The 14,618-nt window shown below is 35.2% G+C and overlaps 1 protein-coding gene across 2 annotated transcripts in view; it reads left to right on the top strand.

The window, feature by feature from the left end:
* Positions 1–3,426: 3,426 nt before the first annotated feature.
* The window catches only part of LOC122840804 (glypican-5-like), a 93,520-nt gene continuing 82,328 nt past the window's right edge, over positions 3,427–14,618 (top strand). Inside the window, exons 1-2 of one of the 2 annotated variants that reach the window (XM_044133479.1) lie at positions 3,427–3,973; positions 14,296–14,457. In XM_044133479.1, the coding sequence (XP_043989414.1) occupies positions 3,796–3,973; positions 14,296–14,457 (340 nt within the window). In that variant the 5' untranslated portion in view covers positions 3,427–3,795. The remainder of the gene's footprint in view (positions 3,974–14,295; positions 14,458–14,618) is intronic. The other variant, XM_044133480.1, reaches the window with a different exon arrangement.

Raw genomic sequence — 14,618 nt, 5'->3', positions numbered from 1 at the left:
TTATAATTAGAATTTAAAAGCCCAACTTTAGGGGTACATATTCCATAATTCTACTCTAAAATCTAAAAGACTGGTACACAGCAGATTTCAACAAGAGATTGAGCAGTTATAACTATTGCAAGTGTTAAAATGACTCAGTCTGGTGCTAAAGAGTTAAATTAACACTTATTCAGAAAAGGGCCAAATAGACTTAGCACAGTGTTGGTTTAACTGCAAAATATGCTGTGTGCAGTTGTCTGTTATTATGTTTTAATAACTTCATGCTAAATTTTAGGTAATCTTGTTTTTGGATGGTTGTGGATATGTGTATGGATATCTGGTTTCTTTTTTTTTTTTTTTTTTTTTGGTTGAACTTTGAATGTGATATAAAGATTTTATCCATATATCCATCTATACATATATGGAGACTAAGGTACCCTGTAGCAGATATGTGGTACTCTATTTAGAGATGCATATTGCAATGTTGTATTGATCCAGTACTCTAACAGGCTAATGAAGAGTCTATAAAAACTTTACACCAATCAATCAAATGACACAGATGAAAAGAATTTGCTATTAATACAGGGATGCCTGTGCATTTGTTTTTTAAAGGGAATGATCTGAATACAATCAGCTGACACATATCACAGGTTTTTTCTGTTAATGATGTTTACTTTTAAAGATTTCTAAGCAGAATCGAGAATCCTATAGGTGTTTTTAGAGGCTTAGTTGCATTCTGCTTACTGGAACTCCAGTGGAGGTGAAGATGATTAAGGAGTTAGTGGAACAGATAGTGAGACAGATGTCAGACTCTCATTAAAGATGCAGTATGGCTTGCTTCCTTTCCTCAGATCTTGGACAGAGAAATGGAGCATACGGTTTCTGGTCTGACTGACCGTTTGCAGAAATCTGAGCACTCTATGATTCACGAATGCCAACTAAAGCTGAATGTGAAAAATATTAAACATTTAAGAGCATCTCGATGATTATCTTAATACTGAGAATTATTAAAAAACTAAATTTTCGTAGAAAGCTGCAGCTTTCTTAGGAGGTTGTAGCTAAATTTTGAAGCTTTCTTAGCATCTCTGGAGAGAGCTTCCTCTCCCCAGAGATGCTAAGTTGAGGCATGTCCTTAATGTTCACCCTTCACACTTCATGCTGCTTCCAACAAGACAGAGACGTGAAAATTAGAGACTGGAGTCAGCAATCTCCCTAACAGACAACCAATGGCCTTATCCCCTTGTAGATCTACAAATCTCCAGTTTATAGAGCCAGAACTGGTGAAGTAAAGCACCTGCAGATTGGGTACAAGACTTGGACAAATTGGTACAGGATCCCCCAAAAGGATCACTGGAGTTTATAGAGCCTCCAAAGCTCTATTTATCGGACAGAAATAATGACTTTTTTCATAACACTCATCACAGCATATTCAATGACAATTACCCTTAAAACTGGAATTGGACATATTCAAATTGATGAACAGTAGATCTTGCAATATGGTGTTCTTCAGTTCTAAACAGCTGATGCTGCATAGTAAAAAATATTGAAGATATTTTGAAGATATATTTTATTTTACTGAGGTGAACCTATTCGAATATAAGGTTAACCCTAAGCTTACAATACACAGATGCATCTTATATTGTTTTACAATGTGAAAATCCCTATTTCCCCTCCTACTGACCTTGTTTTGCACTTTTCCTCCATAATTACAAAAGCAAAAACAATGACAATAGAGGCAATCTGAGTGCAAAGTTGAACATTTAGCGCCCTCTGGTGTAAACAGTATATTTTAACACTTAAAATAACTATGCACAGCCACTCTTTAAACTAAATAAAATGAAATGAAACTAAACTAAATAAAACGTTCGTATTTATTTATTGAGTTATCTATCACTCAATAAATAAATAACTAGGAGAATGCCATATTTATATCACTAAGTGATTCTGGTCCACTTAAATGGTTAGCTATATCGTTTATAGTTGTAAAGGAGTACTAAAATTATAACAGAACTACAAGCAACATATAAAGAAGGTTGACTTAGAACAAACACAGCAGGTATAATAAGCAACATGGTAAAAAATAAGATAACTCCATCAGTGAAGGTAAAAGAAAACATGTATTGATATTTTGGGTAAGATATTTTTATTCTTTCTTTTTTTTTAGGTTGATTAGCTGTTGCAATCTCTGACATATTGGTGGCAGGTGTGTGCATCTAACCAACAGAGGGGGGTGGCACCTAATTACAATTGCTCAGTTAAATGTACGTGAGTAAATCTTTTGAGAAAAACACATACTTTTAGGTCTAGTTTTGCTTCAATATAATTTTAACCTTTATTTGAGTGATATTATTATAAAATATTAATACTATTAAGTGTCTGACTACTCAACCAACAAGTAACCCCAAAGAAAGACGCTCTTTGAAGCCGAAGCTCAGAAGCTTGGTAACGAAACTGCAGCCCTGAGTTTCCAAGCTTGGCACCCTATGAATTGTAGTTGAATATATTGTTATTTGTTATTATACACATGTATAGGGACATAGTATAGTCAATACATAGAGATATTTCCTTTTTTTCCCCTTGTGATTTTTATTATTATGGCTTGTAGGTGATAAATACTGAAGTTTCACAACATTTGAATGTGATGAAAAAATTAAATATTGGAAACTCATAGTGTCACACATTCAAAATGGCAATATTTTTTTTCTCATGTAGAGAAGACAGCAATTAATATCCTACTCAATGAGAGTAAGTCACAAAGGTTTACGCTCATTTCAACAAGTCGGGAGTGAGACTGTGTTGCTCATACAAACCACATGCCAAGTCACATTGACTCAGTGATTTATGCTAAAGGACACCTATCTATGTTTTAAGAAATGTACATACATTCAGAGGTTTGACATTTCTGTTTAGAATTTTTTTTATCTCACGTCAAAGTACAATTTTATGAGACACAAAATTTTGGGTTTTCATGTAAGCCATAATCATCCAAAATCACAAACAATAAAGACGTTTCACGCTATGACATAGTACTTTTTGTCCATGAGGTGGCGCCATTGTATCTTAAATAATTAGGTTACAGTAGGTTTAAATATTACTCAAACTCCATAGATTTAATTACATCTTAAGGATGAATTAATGTTACAATAACGTACATAATCAAGGTAAATAAATGGAATGCATAAAGATTTTTGTTGCAGTTCTTTTATTGTTCATTTTAAACCTTGAAAAGTAATTTGTAATCAAGTTAAGTGTTCTTGCTGTGATACACTTACAGATTCTTCTTACAACAGAGACAAAATGGTAAGTGATGTCGGTAAAGTGAGTGCCGGGGTAGTAATTAGTGATATTGCGGACATTACAGTAACCACATTACATTTTCTCTTTTATTGTAGAGGTTTACTTTTACACCCCAAATGTCACATCCGATATACATGAAGTGAAAAGTTCCATAAGTCTACTACAGAACCATTTAGTGTTGACGTTCAGCCGAGATATAGAGAACAGGGAGGGGAATGTGCGCAGCAGTTTGGAAACAGGCACAGCCAACATGCAGTCAACTACTGCAAAGTGCCAAACGCGGGACAGACTGGCTTCAGAAGACACCACTCCTCTTCTGTACGACACCAAACCTCCCCTGTCTTTGCGGCGCTTTCTCTTATCCCAACCGATAATGTAAGACTCAGTTAGAAAGATCTGTCAGATGTTCACTCGAGCCGTCGCTTTTCACGTTCGCAATTCCGTTTCCAACACTATCAGACAGCTTACGGTGAGACTACAGCTGGTCATCTGCGAAGATACCTGGTGTGAGATGCGGCAATGTCCCGAGGAATATGCCCACGCGTCAACTCTTTTGACTCCGTCAGGATTTTGGCGTTGGTAATTTTTGCAGTGAATGCAATCGAGGCGGATAAGCACAGCTGTTATGAAGTGAGAGCCGCTTTCCAGCAGCGACACATCGGACCGCTTCACCTGGTGCCGGAGAAACCATACAAAGGTAAGTCTGGTGGAGAAAAAGAACGCTTCAGCATCATTTAGTAAGTGGCATGACAAGCTGTTGTTGTTTTTTTTAAACTTATTTAAACAAATATATCCAAACACCCATAGGTTAGATTAAACGTGTCTATGTTAGCCTTAATAAAAGTTTTGTTTTCTTAATATCACATATATACAGGGGTCAAAAGTGCACATGAAAGCTAGGAGAGATGGGAGTGGAGAGGGGAGCATCAAGACAACATATATGGATTGGTCCAACACATTCTCGACTGGGACTGTCTCATATTGGGATTTTCTTAGGTCAGGGCATGCTGACAAATCAGTGAAAAATATTTTTCTTATTAAATTGAACATTTTGTTTTTAACATTTATCAAAATATCATCATATAAGATGTGCCATTTTAATATATGATGACTGATATGACGTCATTTTAATATATGATGACTGATATGATGTCATCATAATATATGACAACATATATATTTCATCATATATATGACTTGGTTAATACACAATATATGATGACATATATATGACATGATTTGTCATATATGATGACTTACGGTCATATGTCATCATTAGTTGATGACTTATGATTTCATCAACTTAGAAATCATATGTCGTTACTCTGAAGCCAGAGCTACTTTACTTCTTGATAATTTGCCACTTACATGTGGCGCTGAGACAACCTTTACAAGTAACACCCTGATTATTGGAATTCAGATTATACAAATGTTCTCATCTGTGTTGTCAAAGAGGTCACAATAATAACTGATTAAATAAGATATATGACTTGGTTAATGCATTTGGGTAAATCAAACTTGCAAATGCTAGAACACAGGTTTCCTTGTGGTGGTGCTTAGTTGACATCCACATGTTTATTCTGTTTCTTACACATAAGAGGAAAGGTCTTCCAAAACTTCAAGTCAAATGAAACAAAATGATGAAAATAAAGATTAAGAAGTTGATCAGTGTGCATCACAGCAAACTGAGACATTGCTAAGATGTTGAAATGGTTGAAATTGTCTTTTTACAATTGTGATTGTAAAGAAATCACAGTTAATACCCATTCTGCACTTTTGCTAGCATTATTCTAAAAGCTTTTTGTTTTGATTATTATTGCATCAGTAAAACCCAAAACCTTATTTAAGGTTTTGTGGCATGGAACTTCTTTCAGCAAATCAAAGAAAATGGAGCTTTGTAAGGCTTCAAATGGTTTTCAATGTCTTTATTAAGCAGAATTCCATTTAGGGAGGTTTTGGCTTTGGCATAACAATGGCAATATTAGTTGACAAACACTCTGCAAGCCAAACATGTTATAACACTCTGTATCCTCTTAGGTTTGAGATTCATGTTCTTTTCATTTTATTTGCATATTCATATTGTTAGTAAATATAATCATGATATATTCATCCGTCCAGCTTCTCATCCCTTATCTATAACAGTTTATCCTTGTAGGGATGCACGTGGGCAGGTGCCCCTATCCAGTGGTCATCATATATGATGACATATGGTCATATGACATCATAGGTTGATGACTTATGATTTCATCAACTGAGAAATCATAAAAATCATGGTTATTGGGCAAGAGATGGGGTACATGTGAGCGATACACAGGACAACCAATCAAACAATCAGAGAGAACATCCAAACTCCATGACCCCAAGTCGGTATTTAAACCTATGACATTCTTACTGTAGGGCAACAACTCTAACAACTCTGTAGCCCATGATATATTCACATAATTCATAAAATTCATAAGACTCTTAGTTTTAATCTATAGACAAGCAGGAACCATAACATTCCATAACAATTGTTCATGTTCTGTCCTCACCAACTCAAATATCTTTATTATTTCTTTTTTCCATTTTTTTCTCTGAAGAGTTTTTGCAGCAAAATTTTCTGATGCTACAGTACTTCCTCTTGTTATTACGAAGAATCCACAGAAGAACACACTTTGGGAGCCCTGCAGTCCATTAGTTTGAGGCTGAATAGAACATGTTCATAAAGGATTACTGGGAATCATGTCTTGATTTGGTACTAATCAGAGACTACAAGTGTGGATTGTTAATTAAAAAATAATAGAGAATATTGCACTGTCATAGTATTTTGCAAAATGGACCCACCCATCGCCAGAGTGATACTCCCAAGTTCATTCTAAATTGTCCCAAGGTGTCACTTTGTTGTTGTAGGACAGAGTCATGCAAAGGAAGCTCAAGGATGTTTATGTTCATCAATTTATTAGGGATCCTTGTTTGCACGATCATCTCTATTGCTCTAGAACAGTCCCCAGAACTTAGCAAACCTTGTTTATTTGTTGTTGTTTTTTTTGAGCATTTTAAAAGTCACTGAGACTGTTGGTGCTAAATTTGCAGTTTATGGCAGAAGAGATTGCACTTTCCACAACACATGTGTAAATGGCATCCAACGACTTCCCAAAGCCACTAAAGGGTTTAAGTGTTCTCAAGAAGCACAGTCTGCACTGTCCCGTCTTGTACACAGTTTTACTGTTGCTGTAATGTTATATTTATATTCCTTCACCACCTCTTCTTCTTCTGGAATTAATTCAGAATTTCACCTAGTCCTGGTTTTTCTAAAAGCTAGAATCATCTCAGTTGGTTTGTTAACATTCAAGATCAGGTGATACTTTCTATACCAAGCCACAAAGCAGCCAACCAGTTCTGTGAACTTAGGTTCTTGCACACCTGTGACGCACTCAGGCACTGCGGAGTCATGTTAGTGTCTCTGCAGTTGAAAAGAATGACTTTTACTGGAATCCTGATGTGGACAGAGGGACAAGGAATGGTGAGAGTATAGTCTTCTGTGCTGCTTCTATGCTGCTGACCACCTGGTTAAACATATGTCCATTGAGTCTGATAAATTGTGGCCTGTTTGTTAGGTAGTCACTGATCCAAATAAATGCTATGGCTTTCATCTGAGTATTCTGGATTTTCTGACAAATCAAATAAATCTGAATTGCATTAAATTGATTGAATATATATATATATATATATATATATATATATATATATATATATATATATATATATATATATATATATATATATATATATATATATACATATACACAATTCCAATCTTTTCTCTTACTAAAACAGAAAAGAGAAATCTGATTTGTACCACTTCCATTTGGTACAAAATTGGATACATTGTTTCAAAAAAATCTTCAGTCAGAAAGCTTATGGCACATTTTATCCAGACATAAACAATGGCTAAAGCATGAAATGCTGACATGTTGAATCAATGGAAAGACAACAAAGTATATTTAAATTAGTTTTTGGGATGACAGTTTCATGCATTGCTCAACAACTTTAAATTTGATTCCTACATGCCGTCATCCTCTATTGCTTCTGTAGACAGTGGGCTGTGGTGTGATGTCTGTGATCTTGTTCTTCACTTCGTATTTACTAATTGGGGTATTTTACATAAAATGATATATTTAGTTAAATATTTTACCTATCCAACATTTTCAGCAGAATAATTTCAGGCAATATCCAAGTATAAATTACTGTTTTACTAGTGTTGCTGATTTTCTTCACTACCGTGCCATAAAAATCACTCTGTAAGCAGATGTTCCCAATTGAACACTGTCTTCTTATAGGTAGTGGAACAACTTGTTATGTTTGACTTTCACTCTTTGCATTACAACTATGTTACTCTTCAGTGCAGATCCCAAGTAGTAGGTCCCCATAGTAAGCCACACACCTGTCTCTAAACATTAAAGATATTCTGGCAATTTTTTTTCTCCATCCACAGTCAACATTTCAGATCCTATAGACACAATTTTTTCCCAGGATAGATGAAGCAGTTTTTTCATTAGTGTGGATTGGAGTTAATCTTAAGATAAGCATTTTTGTCATATTTAGATTTCATTTTAATTTCGAATGAAATAATGCCCACATTCATTTTATAATGTCAGGGGTCTGCCAATTTAAGGCCCAAGGCAGTTGCACAACTTTGCTTATCAGATATTGTCACTCCGCCAGTGATATTCAACTGAAGTCAACTGGTGAGTCTTGTAATTTTTCTTAGTTTTCATATAGCTGTATTGTTAAGATTTTATATTGTTGTTTGTTTTTTAGAAAATCCATTGGCTATACAGTCAGATTCTAGATCAACTGCCGAGATTGTGTGGAAACTCTAATTTATCACCATTGGACCTATACGTTAAAATGTGAGACCCAAGTTTTTAAATTATGTTTGTTCTTCAAATGAATAAGAAAATTTTTTTTGTTTTAAAACTACAATTTTATTTTAAAGTGAATGAAATTGAGCATAATGATGTATTACAACTCATAATCCTGAGGTCATTTTTTATGGTGGTTGTATTTAAGGTTATGGTTTATTTTGGAGTAGCGCTCTACTTGATAAAGACTGAGATTACTGCGGCAGCATGCAGACTCACCCAGCATGAGTCTGCATGCTGTAACTGGAAGAAGAGTAATAGATAGCGGAGTGGGAAACATAGTTTGAGGTGCATCTAAATCACTTGATATGTTTGTTTTATGTAGCGTTACTATTGGCAACAGAGTATATCATTTCCATTACCCGGTGTAGTTGTAGTTATAAAAACAAACTTGAAACAAACAAGCCTGCAGCTACAATCTGTGAAGGACATGTCTACCAAGTCTTCCTGAAATTGAAGATTAGAAACATATCATGAAATCATTGAAGAATAGCAATGGCTTACCAGTGAAACATCATTCAAATCCTATGAGACGCTTTCAAGGTCACTGATTAGGAAAAGTGGATGACAAAGTTAGCAAGGCACTGGATGAAATCCTCCAACTTTGACCACACAGATACCTAGTTTAAGATCTTTGTAATTTGTAGCTCAACTTTCAGCATGAACATTCCAGAATTTAATAGAAAACCTTTCTGACCCTACTTGTCACCTTCTTGACAGATAAGGTGCAGCCTTTGGAGTTTGAAAAATTAAAAATCAACTCTTGTCATTGTCTTTTCAATGAACAATGGTGTCAGTTTCTTTTGCATTAAATACTGTTGTGATAATAATTGAAGAACTTAATCAATTTAAAGAGAAAAATAAAATCATATATATATATATATATATATATATATATATATATATATATATATATATATATATATATATATATATATATATATATATATATATATATATCTGATGTACTTCTGTTGTTAAACTGTTGTAGGTGCATGTACATATTGGAGACTAGAGCGATCAAGGGGAAAAAAAGAACTATCTAGTGATGAAGCTTTCTAAATTTGAATTATATCTTTAAACCTCAAAGAGGTGAAACTGATTCTGAGAATGGGAGATTTAGCATGTGTAAGAATTATGTGTACATAATGATGCAACTTTTCTTCAGTCCTCACATCGTATGCCAACAAAAGCAACTCCTGAAATGTGAAGAGGCCTTCCTCACAGTGTGATGTTTGCCTTAGGATACAGTGCTGCACTTTATGTGCTGTGAACAGATTTCTTACAAAGTAGCAGGAGTGTGTCACCCAGCGTATGGAGGATCCAATTTCAAATGAACTGCATTCTTGCACTACACTTATGTCTTTGTTTGACATTCTTATCTTCAAAATGAAAATGCAAAAAATTATTTTATCAACAATTAGCATAGAAGGAAGATGGAAAGTGGTTAAATTGATTTTATAACTGGATGCTATTGCTTTAAATGTTGATTGGTATTTGAGTTACTTACAATTTTGTAGTTAAACTAAAACCTATACGGTTATGTTTATGGGGTAATGTAAGATATTTTTCATATATAAAATATATAAACTTGTTTTGTTGAGACAAGACCTAAATTACCTAAATAGTAAAGAAAAAATGAATAATGTATTAATATCTGTTCCAGAGGCTGCACAGTGGTGCAGTTGATAGAGCTGTTGGCTTGCAGCAAGAAGGTCCTGGGTTCGATTCCCGGCCTGGGGTCTTTCTGCATGGAGTTTGCATGTTCTCCCTGTGCATGCGTGGGTTCTCTCCAGGTACTTCAGCTTCCTCCCACAGTCCAAAAACATGACTGTCAGGTTAACTGGTTTCTCTAAATTCTCCCTAAGTGTGAGTGTGTGTATGAATGGTTGTGTGTCCTGTATGTCTCTGTGTTGCCCTGCGACAGACTGGCGACCTGTCCAGGGTGAACCCCGCCTCTCGCCCGGAACGTAGCTAGAGATAGACACCAGCAACCCTCCCGACCCCATTATGGACAAGGGTGACCAGAAAATGGATGGATGGATGGAAATCTGTTCCGGAGGTATAAGGAGTAAAATAATCCTTTTTTTTTTTTTCGTGCTTATCTTCTCACATTCAACAATCTGTGTTTTTCATCTCAGACTACCATTTAGAAAGACAAAAGACTTACTTTTCTACGTGTGTAATTAATAAAACTAAAGGATGTTGGTCTCCTTACAGTTGATGAATTGGAAAACAATATGTCACAATGTGTTTTCACATCCTTAAACATTTACAGCTCAAACTTTGGCATCGTCTTTGATTAACTAGCAATTTTGAGTTGCTTACTTGCCCTCTCTCAATTTCTCAATTGCCATTTAGAGTTTAAATCTAGAGATCATTTAAAAATGTTCTCAAGGATAATTTTGAGTTTTTTAAAGATACAAATTTAAGACTACATTGTATACATAAAATCACATAGACAACATTATTGATTTGAGAAGTGCATTTACATGCATAACACAGCCAAATAATTAGCTAAGTCAGTTAACTAATCTTAGCTAATCTATCAGTGTGTTTTTATTCATCATAATATATTCTTCATATAATCATTGTATATACATCACATATACACAGTGCATAATTTTGTGCCTCAGCTGATTTTATATGCCCCTGGCTGTTCAGAGGAATAGGTTTATCTCTAAGTGTATGTTTGCTATTAAATCATATAGAAATGTCTACATAGAAAGATTAATGTTCATCCACCAATACAAAGAACACCAGAGGGTATTAGGGCATTTCTAAGTCAACATATGGTTTGTTAAATGGGTCGTAACAGATACTATAAGTAATAGTGTCGTAGTGCCCTTCCAGTAAACTGCTGCTTCAGCAGATCTGAGTCTATTTGCCCACTAACCTTACATCTATCTTTATGATCTGTATTTCCAACTTCTGGCCTCTGATGTGGCTTTGGACTCCATGCCAATCACTAAATGCAGTTCCAGCTCTGGTTCTGAGAAAACCAAACATGACTTTGTTTCAAGGTAGTCCAACACTTCAGGTATGTGGCAAAGGCCGCTTTGAGATGTGCTTTCATTCAACCCGGTTTGTAGTAAGCCCAGCAAATCTTTACAGTGTAAACATCCTCCATTTTCAAAGGGTACAGAGTTCTCGAGGCAGCAGAAGGCAAACTAAATTAACTCCATACTTTTTAACAAAGTTATTCTTGTTCTTGGAAAAATTGCACTGCATATAAATAAACAGTAGCCTTAGGAAGCACCACTCTGCCAAATATAAGGGAACATCAGAGTGAAATATCCATACCTCATTTGAAAAATTGAAACAACACATACATATCGTTTGATCTGCACAATGATACCCTATGTAATATACCTCATATCTTAAATGTTGACAGTTAGATTATGTTGCAACCTGCTCCATAACACAGATCATATTACACAAGTGGAAAAAATGTAAATTTTGTGGTATACATAGGTATTTACCTTCCAAAGTTGATTCATATGGAGAAGAATCACTAACAATAAAAGCATATATTCATATGCTTTCATTGTTTAGCATATCATTATTGGAATGCAAATTACAGGAATTGCACAGTGTTGAGCTTCTCTACACTGAGTTTTTGACAGGACCATTGAACTGTGGCAAGTTACTCCAGAGCCATTAGTCACTTGAATGCAATTAAATGAATATCAGAACTGGCATCTCATGTGGACTGTGTTAAAGTTTTACCAACCAGCATAAGAACAGTCTACATAGGGCACTAATTACACATAGTAAAGGACATTAGATTTTGTTCTACTCTCTGGGAAAAGGGAAAGAAAAAGATGTAATGCAACAACTTGAAAAAATAATGATCCATTACACATTAAATATGACGTTGGATAATAAGTGATTGGCAAAAATCACATTTAGACAAGTTATATTTAATAGCTTAAATTTATCTTATTAAAATATTATGTGGTAGACCAGCAGAAAGTAAAGCATACTAATTATTTGTGAATTCCATGTTTTCTTTTCTAAGGAATTATTTTTTTTAGCATATGTTGTGCCTCTGACTACCAACTTTTTGAGTATTGTTGCTGAACATGACTATGCCTTTGATGACCATAGTACACCCATGTTCTGAAGGTTACTTCTAGTGGGATTCTATTTTATGTCACAAAAATCTACTGTAAAACAAATTAGTTGTTCAAGAAATCATTTGGATACCAAATGAGTTTGTTATTATTTAATACTTCCACAGTCATGTGATCAAAGTTTAACATAGCACCTTTGGGATGTGTTGGAACAGGAGAGTTTGGAAGGAACAAATCTGCTACAACAGCATGTTGCAGTCCAGTTAATATGGACTAAAATCTCTGAGGAACCTTTTTAAACACTATATCTTATGAAGAATTAAAGCTTTTCTTAAAGCAACCTGGTTTTAATGTAAATCTCATAACGTGTCTGGTGAGTGTAGGTGTTAACCTCTTACACCCTAATCGAGCCGAGGTCACATGGCAGCTGGACCCACCGGTGGGTCCGTCGGGTTCTAGAGGTTAAAAAGGTACTGATAAAAGGAGCCAATAAGTCACTGTCTGTTTTTATGGAAGAAACTGAGTCATCTTTCTAATGAATGTAGACATTTATTTAATATTTCTACTTAGAACAATACCTGGCTTATGTATCACTTACTTAATGCAATTACATGGATAGGACTAAGAGTCATGGCTAGGATCAATCCGAGAGAGTGACATCAGGAACAGAAGGGATGGAAACAGTGGAGAAAAGAGACAATGATCAAGCTTTAAACCATTCTTAAGCTTTTGTACTTACTACAGACTCTACAGAACCTTACAATTCAATCACTATAATAAATGTTCTTTGGTTAAAATTTATACTCTTTTTCAGACTGCTTATTAACTTATATAAATCAAAAGGATAAAGATTGAGTCATAAGATAGACACATGTTCACAAATAAAAATATGTTCTGGTAACTTCATTGCTTTTACGATGACAGTGCAGAAATCTGGCAGGCAGAGCATTAGGCAAGAGACAAGTGTCAAAATAAAAAAAGCAGACCCCTACAGAGACAGAGATAATGAGCTAACAGTCGGAGGACAGCCAGTCATGACTTCATTCATCTGGCTCTGGGATGGAAACAAATGCAGTCTCTCTGGGTAATTAAAAGACACCCAGGCCTCACAAGGATATGCCCGGCAAATGTGAGAGAGGGAGAAGAGAGTGAAAGAGAGATTGAGAATGTAACCCTATTGTGTTTCATGGAGGGATTTGACCAGTGAAGAGCTGGTCTTGTGGTCTGGCCTAACACCATGCTTTAGGCTCTGATTACAACATCTGCCTAGAGCCATCCTTGTCCAGCCTTTCCCCATGTAAAATGAGTTATCTGAGTGATGTAAGACTTTTGAATAATAAATTTATTTTTCATTTATGTGTTCCCAAGTCACTTTCTCACTTCAGCAATGGCACAAGGCAGCTGATATAGGTGAGGGTGGAAGAAGTCTCATCTGATGTTAACTTTGTGTTAGATCATAATGGTTGAAGTTTAATTACTGGGGTAATGTTGTAATTGTACAATGCTTTTTTTGTAGCTTATTAAAATCAAGTGATCATCAATAAATATCCATTTATGATCATGTATAGTTTGAAAAAAAATGGGTATCCGTGTATTTTGTATCTCCTTTAAAACTATCATTAAGTGCATGTGCATACCCCAGTATATGAAACAACCATGTGTGCCTTCGTATCACATTGAGGCAAGATCATATATTTAGCTCAGACAGTATTTATAGCTGTTAAACATGGATGAAATACTTGGTCTACTTTCTCACCATGACATGGTGCCGCTTCTGTCTTTCAGAGGAGTTATGACTTGTCTGTGCACATATCCAGGAACTTTAGATACACTGTAACATATTTCTTTCAGTGTATGATCATAAACTGATATATGCAGACTTGGAAATATGTTTTATTAAATACAGCCACTGCAAAGTTCCAATGAGCTCCTGTATTTGTTTGCTTACCCTCCCACCATATAAGTAATCCATGTTTTTAATTAAAACAACAGAGAAAAAGACTGATTATTGTTGAATTTGTGGTTTCTGCTTTCCCCAGATGCTGATCTGCAGATATGTAAGCACCAAGGTCCATCTTGCTGCAACAAAAAGATGGAGGAATGCTACCAGGCTGCTGTGAAACGAGAAACTCTCCAAAAAATTGACTCTTACACCTATGAGCTGGAAAATATGCTGTCTAGTCAGTTGGATACCTTCCAGGGTAAGTGAACAAATGATTGTGTCAGGCAAAGGTTGAAGGGGTCTACACTCTAAAAAGTGTTTTTGGCTAGTAGTTCATTTTATGGACTTATTTACATAAATTTTACTTAATTTCTTTGGTTTAGTGACGACAAATCACTTTTGTGTGTTCAATTAACTTAA

The sequence above is a fragment of the Gambusia affinis genome, linkage group LG12 (assembly GCF_019740435.1).
Source record: "Gambusia affinis linkage group LG12, SWU_Gaff_1.0, whole genome shotgun sequence".
Lineage (NCBI taxonomy): Eukaryota > Metazoa > Chordata > Actinopteri > Cyprinodontiformes > Poeciliidae > Gambusia > Gambusia affinis.
This window is presented reverse-complemented; position numbering and strand designations above follow the sequence as displayed.